This window comes from Ambystoma mexicanum, chromosome 1p (genome assembly GCF_040938575.1).
Source record: "Ambystoma mexicanum isolate Mex_15411 chromosome 1p, UKY_AmexF1_1, whole genome shotgun sequence".
Taxonomy (NCBI): domain Eukaryota; kingdom Metazoa; phylum Chordata; class Amphibia; order Caudata; family Ambystomatidae; genus Ambystoma; species Ambystoma mexicanum.
The window spans coordinates 815483771-815505827 of NC_090921.1; the positions used below are offsets into that span (position 1 = coordinate 815483771).

The 22057-nt window shown below is 48.8% G+C and overlaps 1 protein-coding gene across 5 annotated transcripts in view; it reads left to right on the forward strand.

The window, feature by feature from the left end:
- The window catches only part of OTUD7B (OTU deubiquitinase 7B), a 932635-nt gene that overhangs the window by 875842 nt on the left and 34736 nt on the right, over positions 1 to 22057 (forward strand). For all 5 annotated transcript variants that reach the window (XM_069652344.1, XM_069652353.1, XM_069652334.1 and 2 more), the window contains one exon: positions 20070 to 20154. In XM_069652344.1, the coding sequence (XP_069508445.1) occupies positions 20070 to 20154 (85 nt within the window). The remainder of the gene's footprint in view (positions 1 to 20069; positions 20155 to 22057) is intronic.

The window sequence follows — 22057 nt, forward strand, 5'->3', positions numbered from 1 at the left end:
TGTGGAGTATTTTTAGAGTTGGAATTTTATGGAGCTGGAGTGGCCCTCTCTGGGGTTCCAGAAGACTCCTCCAGTTGCTGCAGAGTGTGCCTAGGATGGCAACACTTTAGTTAATTAATATGGACCCACTTATCTTCCCCTTCTGCCAAACTGCCTTTGGGGATGCGGATTTTGTAGGCGACTGGTGAGATTGTGTCTACAATTTCAAAAGGACCCCTCCAGGTAGGCAAAAATGTGCGCTGTTTGGCCTGGTTCCTTTGGAAATTGTATAGGTAGACCCGGTCTCCTACATTGTATTCTTTTCTGGTAGTCTTCAAGTCATAGTGGGTCTTCATGCTGTCTGCAGTTCTCTCTAGATTTCGCTGAGCATTGGCAAAAGCATGTTGAAGGTGTTTTCTTAGATTTTCAACATACTCATGAGTTGTGGAGGCATTGATCAATGTCTGCTCTTGGGTTCTGTAGAGCAGATGCTGGGGAAGCACCATCCTGCGTCCAGTCATCAGCTCAAACTGTGACATTTTAGTTGCAGATGAAGGGGTAGATCTGATATCCATTAGGACAAGAGGTAATCGAATATCCCAACTTGGCCCAGAATCTGCCACAAACTTTTTTAATATGCTCACAATTGTTTTGTTGTATCTCCCCACTGCACCACTAGAGGCTGGCCGGTAAGCAATGTATAGCTTCCTTTTGACCCCAAGTATCTCCCACATCTTTGTCATTACTTTGCTGGTGAAATGGCTACCTCTGTTTGACTCGATCCTTTGGGGTAGTCCAAAACGTGAAAAGATGTGGTTGATCATCAGGGCAGCTGCTGTTTCTGCTTTGCAGTTTGGGGCCGGGAGACATTCCACCCATTTAGTAAACAAGCATGTCACGGTCAACATGTACTTGTTCCCCCTACAGGAGCGAATCACGGGCCCAATGAAATAGACTTGTAAATCTGACCATGGCAGTGTCATCCCCCTCTTTTGGAGAGGCGCACGGTGTGTGAGGGATGTGGGCTGAAATTGTGCACACACTAGACACTCCAAGTATTGGTCGAGGTCCTGCCCCATGTGTGGCCAGTATGCAACCTCTCTTAAGATTTCAAGTGTTATATGAAACCCCCTATGACCGGCTGTGGCCGCATCATGGGTGTGACTTGACATCTGGCTTCGGAATGAGGTAGGGACCACCCACTGATCATGGCCAGCTAGGGATTTTCTCACCAACAAACCGTCTTGGATTCGGAACATTTTTGGACATTTCATCAACACTCTGAGGTCCTCTTTCCCTATGTAATCGGTATCCGGCAGGGGAAAGTTCTCAGGGTCCTCAATGTGTTGATAAACCTTACCAATTATTGGATCCCCTTTTTGAGCCGTAATCAAATCAGCATCTGGGGTCTCCTTACTCCATTGTGCAGTTGAGAGATCCTTGTGAGCATTTGTCTGGGACCTAGTGATAGCAGTGACCTGGATTTCCCCCAACAGGGACTCGATCTCTATTAGATCCCCTTGGAGGGCCCCGGTTTTAGCCAGCTGATCAGCTAAGTCATTTCCAGTTTTGTCTGGTCCCTCTACTTTGGAATGACCCTTGATCTTTTTCCAGTAGATGGTCATCCCATTCGAGGTGACTAGATCATCAATATTTTGAATTATTTCCCATGTTTCAAGGGTTTGTTATTAGCACATAACATGCCTCTGGTTTTCCAGTTAACCAGTTGCTCCATGAACCTGTTCCGTACATAATCCGAATCTGTGATTATGACCAGTTCGTGGAGTTGATGTTGGACAGCAGTGAGGATGGCTTGATGCACAGCCATCAACTCTGCCACTTGACTACTTCGGGGACCAATCTTGTACCCAGCGGAGGGTTCTGGGATCTCATTCACCCATGCATTCCCAAGGCCACAAGTTATTTTTCCCCGTTGTTGTCAACATGGTAAGAGCATCCATCCACATAGACAGTGGGCATTCCCTCACCATTGTCTTCTTCAAAGATTTTGTGTGGGGAATTGAGGTATGCTTCCATGTTGTCCTTCATTTTTAGACTCTCGTCCTTGAGACAGTTTTCTCTGGCACAATCATGCAAGTCAGCCAGACCTTGCGCGAGGGGACTCTTCTTGTTTTGGCCATATCTGACCTCCACAGGAAAGCATTGCATTGACAGAATCCAGGAAGTAATTCAGGAATTACTCACATTTCTGTCCCGGATTCTGTCACTTTGGAGATATTGCAGAGGCTGGTGTGGAGACTCAACCATGATGTGTTCCCCCTGGATAAACAGGCGGTAATTCTTCAATGTCCACACCGTCGCCAGGAGTGCCTTCTCACAATCGTTGAATTTTTCCTCCACAGAGAATAAAGTTTTACTCGCATAGGAGATTACTTTATTGACCTTGTCTTGCTTTTGGTATACTACTGCAGTCAAGCATGTATTAAAGAACCCTGTCTCCAAGAAGAACTCCTTGTTTTTGACAGGGTAAGCTAGGCAAGCCGCTTGTGAGAGGCTTCTTTTAAGTTGCCTTACTGCCTCGGCTTGTTCTGGACCCCACTCCCACTTGACCACCCCCCCCTTCAAAAGATGAATCAGGGGTCTTGTGATCTCTGTGTAGCCCTCAATGAACTTTCTACTGTAATTAGTCAGTCCAAGGAGGCTCCTTTGTTCCCGCAGAGTTGTGGGGTCTTTCAATTTCTGGAGTGCTTCCACTTTCTTTTCCTGGGGACAGAGACCCTGAGGAGTAATCTCATGCCCCAAGAAATGTACACGGGTTCTACACCACACTGCCTTTTGAAGGGAAAGTTTTGCTCCGGCAGCCCTCAACTATGTCCGAACATAACGGATCTCCACTATGTATTCCTCCACAGTTGAGCTTTTGATGAAAACATCATCTACATAGGCCAGGTTACCCCTCTCACCCAGGTCGGGCATGGCCTTATGTAGAAAAATGTTGAACTCATTGCCGGAGTTGATGTATCCGAAGGAGGTCCGGGTCCATGTGTACTGCTGGCCCCCAAAGGTAAAAGCCAGCTTGTATTGGTCCTCCCTACTGACGGGTACAGTCCAGTATCCATTGGTCAGGTCTATTGCAGTGAATACCTGTGACCCCTGGATCTGGGCCAGCCCTTGGTCAATGTAGGGAAGAGGCCATCGGGAAGTATGGACCAGTTTGTTGAGCTCCCTAAGGCCGGCGCAGAGTCTCCACTGGCCGTTTGGTTTCAATATCCCCAGCACCGGATTAGTGAAGGTGCTGTGGACTGGACGGATTATCCCACTGGACTCAATTATTTCAGTAAGAGACTCCATTGATGAGAAAGGCAAGCGATATTGCTTCACAAACACTGGAGTCATGCCAGGGTCCGTGGGAATTGTTGTGTGGATGTTGGTGCAACCACAGTCAACCGCAAAGAGATCTTGAAAATCCAAGAAAACTTGTTTCAACTTTTGCTTCTGCTCCAGAGTCTCACAGCCATCGGCTAGGTTGACTCACTCGTCAACCATCTGCCTGAAGCCTGGAAAGACTTCTGGTTTTGCTATCTCAGCAGCCTCCTCCAGCTGGGTGGAGAAGTCCCTGGTCAGAGTGCTGATTTGGACTGGTGGCTTCAGGTGGGGAAGGCAGTCTTCACGGACCTGGAAAATCACCTCATCCGTCCTAAAGTCACAGGTCACATTTTCCTTACCATAAGGGCAGGAAGTGTACACCAGGAAGTTCCCTTCATGCCGGGTAATGATCCTGTCTGGTGTTGTGTTGTCATCACTGTCACTGTCCAAACAGTCCTTGGGGATTGGTCCTAACAGTTCATTTCCTAAATCTATGGAAAAATGTCGGTCATCAACCGCCATTCGAATAATGGTGCCTGTGGCTAGAGTGATACTCTTTAAGTCGTTGTTATCCACCTCTATTGGAATGGTGTCATGTTCTATGTTGACTAGTGGTGTTGGGTTTATCCCCAACCCTTGCTGTTGGAGAGAAGCATTTAGATGAATATAGGCATCAGGGTTTTTCAATTTCTGTCCTCTTTTTTAACTTTCACTTCCAGGGAGAATTGTGGGGTCCTTTCTGGGATGGTGACTTCATCTCCAATCTGAATTTCAACTGCATAAGGCAGCAGTTGAGCTGACCTAAATGCTTTCTCTGGGTCATCAAAGCCCATGGGATTATCCGTTAATCAGGACCAAGCTTTGAAGTTTATTAGGTCCAAACTAATGGCAAAGCGATTGAGAATGTCACTGCCTAAGTAAAAGGCAGCAGTGTTGTCTCACACAACCCAACAATTATGGACTATGCTCTTGTTGCCTATGGAAATTATGAGCATACACCTGCTTGGCAGGAGATGTTTGGAATTGGGTGTTTCCAGATCCATTTCCCATTTGTCTGAGTCTAAATGTGGGAATGGCTGGATCTTTTGGGAGTTGGCGGAACATGGCTTCGCTGATGAAGCTCTTACCGTATTCACACACACTCGGGCAAGAACAGAGTCCTTCCCTTCATTTAACTGAACAGGGATGAACAACTGCTCTCCAATTTGCTGACTATCAGCCAGGCTGTGAGCTAATTTCACATCTTTATGGACTATAGGAGTGGGAATGTCTGATTGTGGATTGGTAAAGAATTTCAGAGTGTTTCCTTCCAGTGTGGAATGCCACCTTAAACTGGAAGGTAGGTTGATTTTCAGGAATAGAGATGACCCCCCCATCACCAGTTTGTTGTCCTACTGCTATTACTGTCACGTCTGGAATTTGGTTGTTCTCGAAGTGAAATTCTACTTGGTCAGATTTTTGTTCAACCATGTGGTATGTGCTGTTTAAACTAACATGGTTGACACTCTATTTTAGTTTGATTGGTCTGCTTGTCTGGGTCTAGAGGACCTTGTTTACGCAAACTATTAGAGGTGACAACCTTCGCAGGAGGTCATTCCCTAGTAAACAAGGGGTGCCCTCTGAAGTCACAACTATGACCGGGTGCTTCACCTTGTGTCGCACAATTTTAATGTCCAAATCCGCAGTCCCCTCGGCGGGATTTTCCTTCCCATCAAAGTTCTGAAGTTGTCCAGGAAGAGAGGTGAGCGGAATTTGGTAATTCTCCCCCCTTCCTGAATTTAGTTCATCAAAGGCCTTTTTGGACAGAAGGGTAGCTTGGGATCCAGTGTCCACCAGTGCCAAAATTGTACCCTGCCCCTGTACTTGAACCGGGTCATAGTATCTCCCCTCCTTCTCCGCAAGGGGGCACAGATAATGTACATTTTTGGACAACTGGTGGGTAAGTTTTTTAATTTTGGACATTGAGAGAGAAGAGATTTGGGCAGAATTCTGTGTGGAGTCTAGGGAATCTGCAAAGAAAAGGTGGCAACTAGAGATGGGAGACGTTTTGAGTTCCCCCTGGTTTCCGGTTCTGGGCCGCCGCCCCCCCACCCCCTATTTGGAGGCAGTCACCAGGATGGGTTTGAACCAGGGGATTTTGATGCTGTTGGTTCTGGGATTGTATGATGGGCGGTGCTAGCTCAGTCCCCACATCAACCCAGTCTGAATTTGAATCCTTTGGGACCCATTTTTCTTTGGGAGGAGTTCCTCCATCTCTGAAGGAGAAGATCCTTTTCCCAGGATCCTCTGAGGACCCCTCTCCTTCAAAGAAAGGAAGACTTGTACCTCCTCCACAAAATGGGTCTGTTTGGGTTCTTTGTTTCTCCTACCCCCCCTCCTCCCTGTGAACCGGTGGTTTGTCGGGGTGCTGCCCACGTCATTGTTCTGGAGCACCAGGTCCAGAGTTGGAGGCATTCTGCGCCGGCATGCCCATCTGAGCGTTCTTTTGAGCCCTCAGCATGCGACCCAGATCCTGTGCCATATTTTGGACCTGGTGCTCTAGTTGTGAAACCCGCTCAGGCTGATACGGGGTTCTCATTTCTCCCCTGGGCTGATCCCGGAAAGGGTAGCTATCCCTTCTCTGGTAATACCTCGGGTTGGGAAGATTTGGGTACCCCTCCACCCTTGGCCTCCACTCTCCCGGATTAGGTTGTCTGGGCTCAGGAAAGTGGGGAAAGAAGGATGGATTGTTCTGGGGTGGGAAGTTTTGTGGGTACCTGGGTAAAAATTCTGCCCAGGACTTGGGGAATTTCTACCCTCCTGGGTGAAGTGAGGAGGGAAGTTCCCTGGGTTAGGTGCTGTTTGGTTGGATTCCCCCACCCCCTTGGCCTGGCGGAGTCCACACATAACCCAGGAAGGGTCGGTTCCCCTTGTAGCAGGGACTTGCATAGTCAGGGGAGTGAGGGACCCCATTTGTGGGACTACCTCCTTGGCTTCCTGCCTGTGACTGGCTCAAGGGCCTTCTGGGCTTGGAATTATTCTGCTGTGCAGGCCGGTTTTTAGGCCCCCCATCTCCAAATCCAAAATGGGGCCAACCTTTACCTCTGCCACCTTAGCAGCAGCAGGGGTGTTGGTTGGTTTGGCACTTTTTTGAGTATTATTGTTTTCTACGGGCTTCTGCACCTCATAGATTCGCGTGGCCTGTTCAATGACCCAGTGTAGCGATCTTTTCTCAAGGAAATCTCTCACTAGCTGGGTCATGGTGTACTTTGGTAGAGCATGGAAAAAGTATCAACAAATTCTTTGCTGTCCGTGCGTACCCTTCTGGTAGACTACGCAAAGGCACGCTTTAACTCCTGCACAAATTCTTGTGGGGCCTGATCCTCCCCACATTGTAAATTGTAGGCTGCCTTGCGAGCCTCTTGGGAATTTCTGTGAACAGAAAAATGCTTCAAGATGGCCGCCCTATATGTGGACCATCTAGAATGATTTTGGTCCTCCAGCCCCGCAATGAAACTGGAGTATTCTGGTGAAAATGTCCATTTCACATACTGAATGCAGCTACTGCTGTCTTTCAAATGGAAAGTTTCCGTCATCTGCTCAAATAGCTCTAAGTGCTCCCAAACAGAATACTTGGCGTTCTTATGATAAGGCGTGATGACGCTCCTTATTGCCTTAATTTGCTTTAAGGGGTCCTTAAGCAGGGCCCTTTTTGCCTTATTGGCCTTCTTGGTTCGGGTCACCCTGGTCCAATCATCCTCTGACTCAGAGGCACTGCTCCCAGTTGTGCACGTCTTGTCTTCTAGGTTCTCCCGGATTCTGCAAGCCTGGGAATGTGGGGACCTAATCTCCTGTGTCCTGGGGTGCTCAGAGGAGTCTTCTGACTCCTCCTTGCTCCCAGGATTTGATGGGTACCCCCCACCACTGTCCTAGCTGGGCAGAGGTTTTCAGGATGCCCTTAGTGCGACTACCCTCATGGAGTTCCCCACTAAACTTCACAGTACCCAGATGCCCGCCCATCCATTCCTGGGCGGTGCTGGTCTATGAGCCCCATACTTCTGACTGGATAGTAATCTGCCATCCCTGTGGCCCTTGGCTCATGTGCGCCAGTGGACATGGGGGTGGCAGAGTCCAGGGACTGGGAGAGATGAAGGCCTCTGGTACTATGGTTCCTGAGGTTATGCTCAGGTGTTTCCCTTTCCCAACGAACCTCATCTCTATCAACCCCTGTTCCCTGTTGCCATGCAAGAACCTGAGCTTTCTGTTCCTCAATCAAGGCCTTACTAGTCTCCATCAGTCTCTCTTGCATGGCTACCTGCCTGTGGAGCCTATCATTTTTCTGACAGAGAGCCTCATTTTCTCTCTGTGCTTCCTGGTTTGTCTTTGAGTACTGGGCCAGTCTTTGCTGCAGGAGGGTTACCTCCTGAGTCCTGTTCCTTCCTTGCCAGAGCATCTTCCACCCTCCTGGTGTGCTCTAACAATCTATTGCGCTCTTTTTGGAGGTGACCCAGTCCCTGGAGGGACAGGTGATTTTCTTCCAGTTTCCCTTTTATGTGACAGACTTCCTGACCTAAGGTGTCCCTTTCCTGAGCAAGAGCCTGCCTCTGTGCTGCCAGGTCGTCCCTCTGTCTTTGAAGGGCACCAGCTTTCTGGTGCTCTTCCTCAAATTCTGCCTGGGTATCCAGGTCTTTCAGAATGAATTTGTTGATCTCTGCCTTCTCTCTTTCTAGGTGGCTTTGCAGGGTGACTATCTGTTCTGTGCATGCCCTGTTGAAATCCAGTTGTTGCTCCAGCTTTTTCTGGCTCGGCAGTAGGGAGTCCAAACTTTCTTGGTACTCCTTCTGCAAGGCCAGAATTCTGGTATCCTGGTCTGCCTTTTCCTGCTGCAGGATACCCATATCCTCTTTTATTTTAACTATATACTGCCTGCTTTAATTTTCTGACTCCTGGCTCCTCTGCAGCCTCTGCTCAGAAGAGTCCAGATCAGAGTGGGCCTTTTCAAATGCCATCAGTTTCCTACCTGCCAGATTTTGGCCTTCAGCATATTTGTCCTGTATGGCTCCCATAGATAAATATGTATATGCCGCTATCTTGGCAATCTTATTTTGCTCATCCTTGGCCTTAGGGGCCATATATAGCCCACTCAGGGCCACATGTAAGGTACCCTGGTCTTTCCAGATATCTAACCCTGTTGCAGTGATCTGTTGTGTGATTGCCTGCAACCACACATTCTGATCCTGCTCAGTCCATTCACCTCTCACAAATAACTTATGTAAAAGGTGTTCTCTAGTCATCTTGATGTCTACCAATGTCGCCATTCTGGAAATATTGATTTCCTTCCTGACTTACAGAAGTTTTTCATTTTATTTTTCCAAAACAGTTTCCTTAGAGCGTTCCCTTTTGAGGGGTGCTTTTACAGTGTAACACAGCGTGGTAGCCCAACAGGATTTATGTATCCTATTAGTTAGCACAGTGTATTAAGCTGCACAAGTGGTAGATCTAATCCAGAAATCCCGGACGAGCCCCCAATCTGTAAGTGGTTTCAACCCAGCACTCCACCTAAGTCAATGCCTAGTATGGGATGCCCAATGGAAACCCTCATTTATATATTTTTATGTCAGAAGTTCTTTTATTTCTGGATGATGTACCCTTATATAACGCCCCTCTCTTTGGCATATTTAGCTTTTGAGACATAAGTTTCTCCTGACAGATTTAGAGATCGCCAGCGTCTGACAGAGGCGAGTAACGGTATTGCACCCATTTTTGACATATTTCTTTCCAGCAAACATCTTTAAAGTGGATTTTGTTCTGATAAAATATACTTCTGCTGACATAATATTTATGTGGATTCTTGAAGTAGAATGATGTTCAACACCCAACAAGGAGGTTGGATCTTTTGGGTGGTTTGTGAGCCATGATTTTGCAAATTTGAGCACCAAGAAAAACGGATTTCCAAACAGCTGTGTTTCTTTTGCAGTCATTTTGTTCTGTGGGCAGCCAAATTATGTGTTTTGGCAGTGGTCTCCTGTGTTACCACTGACATAGGCAGAAGTGGATGGCGGCCTATTTTTCAGATTTTTCCTGCACACTTCTGGGTGATTTTAGCGTGCACAATGATTTCCAGCGGCCATTCTGATGTTCCTGATGCAGGCAATGCACAGGAATGTTGCAGGGCCTGGACGAGTGGTGTTAAAATATCCCACAATGGTGAAGCCATTATTCCTGGAGTACTGTACCAAACCATTAACCTGATGTTGCAGGCCCCTTGGCGTGCAGTCAAAACACCAGGTCATCTGAGTAGCATAGCCACTGTATTTTGGGAAAATCCCAATCTCGGCGGGCAGGTATGGTTATATGATCGTTGAGGTCTGCAAGATATAAAGATCCAATTTATACAGGGTAGGTGCAAGAAATCACCCCTGCTTAAGGCCACCATAGGTGGGCATAGATTGTGTGACCTCGCCGTTCATGGTAAGCCTAACTTCGACCTTGGTGTTAGTCTGAAGCAATGGGATCATTTTAAGTAGGCCGTGTGGTATGCCCATCTAAGCAATTTCTGCCACAATAAATCCCGCCCTATGGAATGAATCATAGATCTCAAATCTACCTAACCCGCTGTAAGTTTTGCCAGGAATATTCTACTAAGGAGACCAACGGCAGCAGGTTAGTGTACGTCTCTGTCCCCTTACCAAACCCTGTTTGGGTGTGCAGTATGGCGTTGGCAGTCATGACCCAGCAATTCCGTTCTGATGATAGCACATGTACAAACATTTTGGAAGGGACGTTAAGCATAGCCAAGATGCCCTTTTTGTGAACAGGTATAATGGTGCTTTCAAGTAGATGGAACGGGACCCCCAAGACTAATGACTGGGAAGAGAGCATGCAAAACGTGTGCCCACCATACAGGTTTACATTTTAGCAAAACATTACTAAGACCATCTAGCCCGGTAGCATGAGAATATTTTAAGGATCAAATTATTTCTACAAGTTCATTCTATTCACCAGGATGGCGCCACCTATTCGTAGTGTCCAACTTGACACTGTCTGAGATGTCAAGTCACCCAATGTGTCCCCAATGTATTTTTCCCAATCGGAACAAGAGCCCCCAGACCCCCAATTAGAGATTGCGTGGCTGAACAGGGCTTAATTATTTTCTAAAACACCTGTCCGTCATTACTTCTAGCTGCAATTATCCGGACACCCCATTGTGCATGGTTTTTCCGTGTGTGGTGGCCACGCAGCCACTTCTGATAGAGTAATTTTCTGGCCCTCGTGTCCCTGACTGAGGTATACCCACCACAGTGGCTATTGTCATGCCTAAGCAAATGTTTTGCTTTGCAGATCTCATAGTCTCAAGGATGTAACTGGCCAGCACACGCACTCGGGATAGGAATGCTCCTGTGTCATGGCCTAACTCTGCTAAAATGTGCAGTTATGCTGTTGACACCTTCCATGTAGCTGCCTATAGCTTTGTGAAGTAAACCAAGAGCCAGCTGGTTGTTCACAATTGCTCACCACAATTGCTCACCAGAGGAGTGTCACCAACATATCCCCAGACATCTGTATACCCATAATCTTCAGGGGCTCTATTACTCAACAAACTCCAACAGGCATTGTTGAAATATTTAAGGGCAACAGAAGGAAGTATCTGGTTGTCTTTGTGGATGGTTTCACAACTCAAACTAATCCTATTAAAAATTAAGCCCTTTGTTAATCTCCACCATGCCAATCTTATCGTGTGTATTCGTCATGTTGCTGATGCCAAGGATAGCGATCAGGGGGAAATAGCTCTCCTTTCGAGGAACGACGGAGAACTCAATCCCGAGGGAGAAAAGACAGTGGAAAACAAATATGTAGTCAATGATGGAAGCACTTCTGCTAGTGACTCTCGCGTAGCTACCTGGGCATTCCTTTTCACACCACCAATAAAGCATGCAAAGGCCATAGGAGCCAAACAGTTTAATCCATTGCAATCCTTGAGAATCATGCACAATTTAAGTACAGGAATAGGACGTCCCTCATAGCTAGTTCAGCTGGTATCCTAGAATTAAAATCCCGTAAAACGGGATTCCAAGATGGCCGCCGGCACTGATTAGACATGCCGACAGCGCTCTCCGGACCCGACTGTTGCAAGGTGCCCACCGCCCCATCAACAGACCACAGTTTTAGCCAGGAAAGCCCCTCGGGGAGCGAGGAAGAGGAGCGGAACCGCTTGATGTTGCGAGGCAGCCTGTGGCAGATCTCAGGAGCGGCGCCGCCGATGAGAGAGCCGCGGCCGCGTGTGTGGCCAGAGGGAGGCAAACGCCTGGAGGAGTCACGGTGGTGAGGGGCAGTGTCAGGAGGAGCCAGGAGGCCCAAGAAGCGAAGGTGCACCGTGGAGGAAGAGCCGCGGGGGGAACTGGAAGCGGGCTGCGTGAGCGGGTGAACCCGCGGACGCGGCCCTACGGTCCGCCCCTCCCCCCCAGCATGGCACAAGGGAGAGGAACACCTGGAGTGGCTGCGGTAGTGAGCCGGTGAGCCCGTGGACACGGCCCTACGGTCCGCCCCCCTCCCTCCGATGTGGCGCAAGGGAGAGGAATGCCTGGAGAGGCCGCAGCAGTGTGGTGCTGCGCTGAGAGGAGCTGGGAAGCCGGAGAAGGTGCCCCGTAGAGGAAGAGGTACGGCGGGGTACCAGAGGCAGCCAGTGGGAGCGGGTGAGCTGGCGAACGTGGCTCAGTGATATGCCTGCCCTCCCTGGCATGGCGCTGCGCTGCTGAGACCTGCTGCGCAGAGATACCCCAAAGCATGTGAAGAGGAGCAGCGGCGGAAAAGCTGGGGAGGGGGGGCAACAGCGGCTGGACCCAGGAGTCAGAAAACTAGTGGAGGGCAGGGAAGTTGGTCTAGGCAGCAGAGGAGGGCCAGCCCCTGTCTGGAGCCCCCTGACAAACAGGAGATCTGGAAACCCCGCGGTGGCTGGAGGAGAGGTCGTGGACGCACTGTGTGAGGCAAGGGGGCACTGGCCGCCGAGAGGGGCGGCATTGAAGCAGTTACGGTGTCGGGCCCGAACGGCTTGCCCCCCCCCCCACCGAAGTGGAGAAGATCCCAGTGCAAGATCATTATACGATTGGAATAACCCCCGGTTGTTTATGGAGAGGCTAAGCAAGAGTTAGAGTGGAACCATCTGGGGGAGAAGCCAGGACTGGCGCAACCTAGGAGGCCCCCGCGGAGGATTCAAAGGGAGCAGTATTTGGCTAACCATCACTCCCCCCTGGCAATTCACAGCAGCCTAAATATCCAAAGTGGATCTCTGAGGCAATAAACCCCGACCCCCTCCGGCAATAAATCCCAGATCTTTCAGGCATAGAGGAGGATCAGTGGCACGAAGTGTGTCCACGGACAGGCTTCCAAGAGAACTATAAAGGCACAAAGAATTGGGGAAGTGAGCAGCATGACCACGAAAACCAAAGGAAAAGGGGGTAAAGTGGCTCAAGCTTCGGGGGACACGTTGGGCACACTCCCTGCAATTTGGCCAGTGCATACCCGAAGGAGTGCCCTGGGACTTTTCGAGAGAGGTTGGGGGAGGATACCGCCCTGGGGGTCTCGGAGGAACAAGCTGTAATGTTCAGACAGTAATTTCTGGGGGAGCTGCACGCTTTACAGTCTAATCATGCAAAAACTTTTCAAGAAGAATTTCGATTGATGCGAGCAGACCTGAATGAAGCCCTATGGGAGATAAAACAAGAGATGCAGCAATTAGGGGAGAGGACAGACACGCTTGAAAAGAGCCTTCAAGAAGTAGATGAAGAAACTACAGCCAATAGCGAAGCCATTGAGAGGTTGGATGTGGCAACACGAAATCTCGAAATTCAAATGGAAGATTTGGAAAATAGATCCCGAAGGATCAATATCAGAGTGAAAATGTTGCCGGAAGTCAGTGTTAGACAAGGACTTGAAAGCGGTGCTCCAAGGCATTTTTGCTGACATCCTGGACGAAGGGAGCCCTGAGAAGATTGAGTTGGACCGAGCGCATAGAACCGGGCAGATGGCCAAAGGTCAGATGGCGAGGCCTAGAGACGTACTAGCAGCATTTACTAGGTATGGCCAGAAGGAGGCAGTTCTTCGAGCAGCACGGCAGCGGGAGCCCATTATATTCAAAGGGCAGCAGATCGCACTATTTCAGGACTTGGCAAGTAGCACGCTCATGAAAAGGAGACAAATGGGCCCATTGTTAAAGGCTCTAAACGAGAAGGATATACGATACAAATGGACATTCCCATTTGGCCTGCTTTTTGAATGGGAGGAGACCCAGAAGTGTATCACGTCTCTACAGGAAGGGGCTGATCTCCTTCGAATAGAGTTGGAGAAAACCCCTTCGAGCACAGGGCACGACCGGTTGCCCCAGGCTGAAACCCTGGGAATGGATGACAGTGGGAGAGAAAAGGAGAAGAAGAGTCGAAAAAGACAAGAGGCAGCGAAAAGGAAACTCAAGTGAAGAGAGGAACGGAACATTAACTGACTCCTGAGTCATGATAGCGGTAAAAGGGGTGGTGGGCCTCTAAAAGGTGAATTGAAGCTATGGGTCATAGGAGGAGCAACCATTTTGGGCGGAGATGCCCGAGTCAGGAGTGGAGAGCAAGCGGGAACCGGTTGTCCTTCCAGGGAGGAGGGGAGGAGGGGATTCAGGAGGAAGAAGGGGAAGGGACAAGGGGAGGGGGCTGACGAGTCATTTAAGGGGGGGAGGAGTGAGAGTGAAATAGCTTATAGTGGGGACCAAGTCCTGACCTCTTAAGTGGCTAACGCATAATGTGAGAGGGTTGATCTCGCCTCTAAAGAGGAAAAGGTTGGAGCACTTCACGAGAAAAGAAGGACCTGACATTATGGGGCTTCAGGAAATGCACCTTGTGTTCAAAGATCAGGGAAGGTTGAAGTTGCAGGGATTCAACCAGATTCTCCATGCCTCAGGGCAAAGTAAAGCAAGGGGAGTGGCTCTAGCCATTAGGAACACGGTCGACTTCAGGGTTGACGCAGTAACAAGGGACAAAGAGGGGAGATTGATTTATTGTGGTCAGGGGGAGATAGCAGGATGCCCTTTACATAATTGCAGTTGTATATGCCCCTAACTCCGGTCAGGAATAGTTTTTGTTGCAGGTCCTGAAAGTGCTGGAAGAACAATCATGGGGTCAGATTGTTTTGATGGCCTTAATATAGCTTGGGATAGGGAGAGGGACAGAGATGGCAAACGAGTAAGGGGAGGGGTGGGCGGTAATGTCGGCTGAATTGAAGGAAAAGATCGGTGGGCTGGGATTGAGGGATGTATGGAGAGAACTAAAGGGGGAAGAGGAGGGTTATACCTTCTTATCTGGAGTTCATGGTTCGCAATCCAGAATAGATTATATATGGGCCTCGGTGGGACTAGTTGGCGGCATTCGGGTGGTGAATACGGGACCGATAGGGATAGCGGACCATAAGATAGTCTCAGCGGTGCTGGACCTGGGTCGATGGGTGAGAGGAGTATGGGGCTGGAAGTTTCCAAGGCTGGTCCTGAGGGATCCGGAAGTTCGGAGGGTCATCGAAGAGAAGATTAAAGTCTTCTTTGCTGTTAATAGGAAGGAGGATACGGGAGAAGGGATAAGGTGGGACGCATTCAAGGCTACTATCGGGGGGGACCTAATTGCAGCTGCTGCTTTTCGAGTGAAACAATTGAAGGCTTTGGGTGCCCAATTAGAGGCTGAGGTGGAAGCGGCTAGACAGGCAGCGGGTAAGACCCCTTCCGGGTGGCTATGCGGGAATACAGGAAAGCGTTGGGGCAGTTGGAACTTTTGCGTACCAAGAAGGCAGAGGGAGCACTATTGGCAGTGAGACAAAAATACTATGCGAAGGCAAATAAAGCAGACACGCTTTTGGCACGTCTACTTGGGGGAAAGAGGGCGAAAAATTCTATTACGGCGTTGAAATTGGGCTCTGGGGAAAAGGGTCACAAAGCGGGAAGAAATACAGGAGGCTCTGGCGGGGTATTATGACTCCCTTTATGCATCCCAAAACCCCCATAGCGATATGCAGGAAAAGTTTTTACAGTCCGTACAACTACGGGAAATCGGTAGGGAGACGAGGGAGGCCCTTAACAGAGAAATCACGGAAGAGGAGGTTAGAGGGATGATTAGAGCCCTCCCAGTAAACAAAGCCCCGGGCACGGATGGCTATACTGCAGCCTTTTATAAATTGTTTATCATGCAGCTGGCCCCCCAATTGACCTCCCTATTTAATTTGTTTCGGCAGACAGGTAGAATTGCCCCGTCCATGGAGGAAGCAAAGGTGACCCTTGTCCTTAAACCACATAAAGACCCAGAAGAGAGAGCAGCCTATCGACCCATTGCCTTGATCAATATTGATGCCAAGATATATACAAAGATTCTGGCAAATAGACTGGATGTCATTCTCCCTCTTTTGATACATGCCGATCAGGCAGGCTTCGTCAAAGGCAGACAAACTGCAGATAATATCAGGCGGGTGGCCCATTTAGTCGAAAAGGTCCAGAGAACGAACACTCCCGCGGTCTTGGTGGCACTTGACGCGGAAAAAGCCTTTGACTGCGTGGAGTGGTCCTTTCTGTTCCGCGTAATGCAAAAGATGTGCTTTAGGGGGGAATTCATGACAATGGTTCAGGCCAATTACCAAGCCCCGTCCATTAGAATAATGCTGAATGGGACTGCTTCCAGACGGGTAAATCTACAGAGGGGAACAAAACAGGGTTGCCCGTTTTCCCCAATTCTCTACGCGATTTACTTGGAACCTCTTCTGCAAGCAATAAGGGAGACGGCGGGGATATGGGGCATCCCGTTCGGGGGGGGGGGACAACAGAAAGTCGCAGCCTTCGCTGATGACATGCTGCTCATGTTGACACGCCGAGTGAATCGCTCCAGGTTAGCATGACCCTGCTGGAAAAATTTGGGGAGGTCTCTGGGTTAAAGATTAACGCTAACAAATCTGAGGTCCTAAACCTAACACTAAGGGGAAGGGAGCGGGATGAGCTAAAGGGGGGGCACTCATCTTCTATGGAGCCAGGGAGGGATTAAATATTTAGGGGTGAGAATCACAGCAACCCTAGCCGGGTGGTATTCAGCAAACATCCCCCCTCTCCTTAAAGCAATCAAGATGGATTACCAAAGGTGGAGAGGCCTTAGGGTATCTTGGTTAGGGCGGATCGCAGCGGTGAAGATGGTAACACTCCCACGGGTACTGTACCAATTTCAGGCGATCCCGAAGCCGGTTAACCCAAGCTTTTTTAAGGAAGTAGGTACTCCAGGTTAAAGAATTCTTATGGGAAGGGAAGAGACCTATGGTGAGCGGTAGTTTACTGATGGTTCCCAAGAGAGGGAGGCTTAACTTTACCAAAGTTTCGGCGGTACTATGAAGCAACTCAGCTCCGAATCATTAGGGAATGGTTTAAAGGTGAAGAAGGTCAGCAAGATAAACTCTGGGTGAGAATGGATACGGCGGTGGCTGACCGCAAACTATCGGAAGTGCTTTGGCTGCCCAAAGTGCATAGACCCCGACACCTCTATGAAAGCACAATAACTAAGCTAATTGGCGGATACCTGGGATAAGTTGGTGGGATCTAAGGGAATCACTATGTACCCATCGCCATTTACCCCCATTTTTGGCAATGGAGATTTCACCCCGGGTCTGGAGAAAGGTGCATTTGCGAGATGGCAAGAGGGAGGCTGTGGGAAGCTATGTGATATGTTTCGGGGAGGAGAACTGCTGTCGTTTGAAGTGTGAAGTGAGAATTTGCAATACAAGAGGGGGAAAGATTGAGATATGCACAGATAAGACACTGGGTACTTCACCCAGGAGTCAGAATGGCGGCAATTAGGGAACCAATGCAGTTTGAGAGATTCCTTCTAAACAACGACGGAACGAAGGGCCTCATTTCTAATATCACGGATCCTTAGTGGGTTTATATGCAGAAATGGGAACAGATCCTAGGTAGAGAAATCAGTAGGGTGAGTGGGAGAGGTTATGGAGAAGGATACCTAAACTGGCTAGAGCCTCCCAACTACAGGAAGCGTGGTACAAGATTTTATTTGGGTGGCATTATACCCCTGCCCAGCTTCTTAAGATGTTTCCCTCAAGATCGGGTAGTTGTTGGAGGGGCTGTGGTTTGGCAGGAACAGCAGAGCATATTTGGTGGAAGTGCCCCAACATTGAATCTTTTTGGGGAGAGGTACAAAGGGTGTAGGAACAGGCCTTTGGCCCTGGATACGAAAGAACGCCGGTACAGATCCTCTTGGGCATCCGTGGAGCTTCGGAGGTGGGGGTACTCGGAGGAAGGGAGAAAGCAAAAGTGATCCTGACTCTTGCGGCTATGAGGTTAATAGCTCAGAGATGGAAGAGCCCCGAGATCCCCCTGTATCAGGATTGGCTACGGAAAATCTGGGAAATAGTGGCTATGGAGTGGGCAACTTACGCCATGGACGATAAAGTGCAGAACTTTGCTGCGGATTGGGGGAAATAATGACTTTTCTTAAAGATGACTACAGAGTGATGTGGTGCCTGCAACACCTGTGACTACTGGATCTACAATAAATGTGGGGGGACTGCCCGGAAGAAAGACGATTAAGGTTTTGAATGCTTGTCAATTTAGGGGGGGGAGTGAGAGGGTGAGCGAGAATGTTTCTTTTCTTTTGACTTGTTGTACAATTCAATAAAAAGAGTTTCCAAAAAATAAAGAATCACGTAAGACAATGCAGTAGGCAGCAGCCTCTCTCTCTCAAGCAGATTTCCTACCTTTGCGATCAAGGGAAAATAAGGCTTGCAACCAGGGTGGTCGTAGATGTTAAGCAATAGTTTGGGGTAACCATTAAAGGATGCCCAAGAAAGAAGGCCAGCGAGAAGAATTATCTGTAGAATCTACTTTCAGAAATATTATACTGGCTGTTAACACTAATGATTAGGCCTCCTTTAGGGTGCCCCTTATCGCCGTTTGTAGCTAATCAAATTGTTGAATGGTCTGTCTGACGTCAATTTCAGTGACTTCCGTGAGACAGGTTTCTGGAAGGGCCACTATGTCAAAATCATCAATACCAGATATCAATCCACTGGTGCCAAAGAGATGCGAGTTGCCACAAGTGTTCCAAGAAAGCTCCTTTGTTGGTTAAGCTACGGGTGGATCCGTTGATTGGAGGGGAGAAAAGAAGAGCCACTGCCAGGTACTCGCCTAATTCCTCTACAACACTATCTATGTAATCACTACACCGCCAGTAACTGCGCACACAAATATGTCGACGCCAATTGCAGCGCAGTGATCAAATAGGTCACTTTACCCATGTCCCCCACCCCGCATACCCTTTCCCGACCCCCCCCACCCCACTTAACTTTACAGCAGCACACTTCTGTGTGCTGCCGCCGACTCCCCGCTATCCCTGCAGCGTCGGTTCTTCCCACTTGCGTGTGGTGGAACAGACGCTGCAGGGTGAAAAATAAAAACGTTCTTGTCCCACGCTTACCATGATGGTAAGCGGGGGAAAACCCTGCAGCCCCCGACTCCAGTTACTGCCCCCAAGGAGAGCGGGGGACAGCCCCGCTCTGCTTGGGTACAGTAATGGGAGTCAGTATTTTATGTGCGCCCAAAGTTGCAGTGACTGTGGGAGCACACAAATGCAGGCCACATTTTTGTATATTTCCAAAGGAAGAGATAGCATGAGAGGTGTGTAGTGCAGGTGCAGCTGAGAAGAAGCATTTAACTTCCTAGACAAGTAGCAGGACACAGCAAAGCAAAGGCTCCTAGGCAAGGAGGCTGGTCAACGGATGGTCTTCACCCTTCACTGTACTGCTTTAACCGGGAAGCCCTTATGGACTACAGAAGGGATGACGCACGCTCTTGTCACCAGATCGCCTAGTGGTTTTCCTGTTATATTGTCCCTGTTGTTGCTGGGATGAGGTGATTTTGTCCTGATTGGTGTTTCCAGAGCTTGTGGCTTTTAGCTGGAGATTGGGCTGATCCGAGAAAATTATGAGCTGTGATGTACCTGTGAGCCTCATGGGATATCTACTAGTTCTCTTTGCAAGTGAGAACAATCTATGCACAAAGTGTTTTAGATAAGCCCTATTATAGGGCAAACAAAGGGTATCCTTTAAATGGTTCAGCAGAGAGGTGCCTAAGCAATCAGACTGGTTTGTGGGCATGACAAATGTATATGAGTTAGGGCAGGTTGTGCTTACTGTATGCAATTCAAAGTCTAAGGCGAAAGATATTGGGCTGCCTTTCAAGTACTATTAAAGTGCACCAGGCAGAGATAAGACAGGAGATGATCTGCTGCTTACAACGGGCGTAACAAACCGAAGGGATGGGAAGGATGGCACCAAGTGTGGGTGCAAACACAGACTGGGTTTGTTACCCGTACTGTACTGAATTTGACTAAACAGAAGAACATAATGCAGAGTATAAGAAGTTAAGACGGGTCATTGATTGGAAACTTTTAGGACAAAGGGAGTTATGAAGTTAATGTTGGTTGTTAATAAAGGATGGCGTCTATGACAGTGCTCTTGTATGCATCTATATAAAAGAAAGTAAGGCCTACCGTATCTACTTAACCCAGTTTACAGTAACAAAGCCGCTACTTTTCCATGGTTTGTACGTAAAAAGCATCTGTTTGATTCACAGACATGAATGAATCTGGCTGTGAAATACATTGTTTTAGTGCTATCGCTGACCAGTATCATTGTGTGTGTGTGTGTGTGTTATTTTGTTTCTTGTATGCTAATAAAAGAACATTTCACGCATCTTGGAATTTTCTTTTTTGTAGTGTTACCTTATCTCTGGAAGCAAAGTTAAACCTATTGCACAGCTACATGACTGTTACATGGCTCACCTTGCCTTGTGAAATGCAGGTAAGGCAGTTTCCTTGAAACATCTGTGCCTTTGAGTTTGTAAAAAGTGGCTGACATTCAGAATAACTAAAAAGTGATACGCCTTAACTGTCACATAGACACTTAAATGTATCAGCTCCAATTTGTGTGCTATGATCCTGTTGGTCAATATCTTCCTGTGCAGCTTTTAAAAGATTGTTTTATTTTTCTGTGCTTAATTTTACTTTAGATTTAAATTCCTACATGTTTTTTTTCAAATTGTATGTTGAGGAGCTCTCAGTGACTTAGAAAGAGCTGTTTAGGTAGCCCCGGTGTTCCAGATAAGAATTTGGGGGGGGATGAGGAGTAGTTCACTCCCTATCTTTAAACGTTGAGAGTAAATGTGATTTCAAGAGAGTAAATATTAGTTTTCTCCTTTGCCAGAGTAAAAAGTATGCGACGGCCAGCATGTTTAAAAACTGTACAGAAATCCTTACCAAGCGGCAGCTTACTGAATTGTGACAGAATACACCTTTTAATTATTTCTTCAGCATGGGCTCTGGCATGCATTCACATGCTCATGAATATTCTGCATCGTCAGGCTGGGAATCGTCGATAAAAGAAAAAAGTGGTTTCACTTTAAAACTGTATTTCTCCTCTAAAACAATCGCTGTCATCTGGGTCATACTGCCCCCATCCAGTGGCCATCCTCTCCCTAAGCCCCATATCTGGCAGCCATCTTCAGATTTTTACAGCACTCTTCAGTGTTGGGAGTCCTTGAGTATTTTGTACTTTTTTATCTTAATCGGCCGTCAGCGGGGATCCGTTGTCGGTGAAGTTGCATGCTCCTCAAGGGCCTCACCCAGGACCGGTTGATCCGAAGAGCTGTATACCTCTGGGAGGAGGTCGAAGTACTTTGAGTCCCCCCCCCAATCGTGGGGGTCCAAGATAAGGCCAAGAACCGCAAGACCGATATCACCGGGGTTCGCTGCTGATGCCGGTCCCAGGTTGGACAGGCTGCGATCGCCGTCCGCCTCCGTAGCCAGCCTGCCATCGAGCTCCTCCTCAAAGAGGAAGTCATCCACCCCGACCAAGTTGCAGGACTAACCAGAAAAGCCAAGGCCAAAGGAAGAGAAGAGGGCCGCACAGCCCAAGGAGGCTCCACCATCGCTGAAGACTCGGTTGACCACTTCGACATCCTCTGGGGCGACCGTTACGGCAGATGGTACCGACCCTACAGCAGAGAGTTTCCCTGCCTCCCAGGTGCGACACAGCTGTCGAGGCAGCTGCGAAGGCTGTGGGCACCCCTGGGGGGGTGGGGGAGAGCACCGGCTCTGGCCCGGGTACACAGCCCTCAGGAGGGAAAAAGGGGGTGTGGTGAAGAGGCCCCAAAGCAGCCCTCCAAGGCTTACGTTCAGCCAATGGACCTCTCATCCACGGACGACAAAGCGTCCATCCGCACAGTCCACGAGGACAACAGCGGTACAGGGCCCAGCACTCCATTGTTCCCTTCCCAGCCGAGGGACATAATCATGGACCTTCTGTCGAAACTCCGCACCCTAGAGACAGAGATCAAGCAGAAGTTGCCCCCAGCACCTGTTGTACTGCATGCCTCTGAGCAGCCTCCTTGTAAGAAGAGGAAGCATCATCCAACACAGCCGCATCGACTTCCTCAACTACGTCGGGACCTGACACCACCAGCGGACCTGGATACGGACACTGGTATGGACACGGCCACGACGGCCCTGGAAACAGACAAAGATGAGGACTTTGTCCCGGCAGACAACGAATCACTGCACCTGGACGCCCCTCATAGTCTCTCCACCAGACGAGGGGGGGGATCATTCCACCCGATCTCCAGGGAGTTTGAGTTGTTCTAGCTGGTGCCCGAGGAAACCAAGAAGGAGGGGTTCCAATATCAGCAACGAGAGTCCAAAAGGAAGAC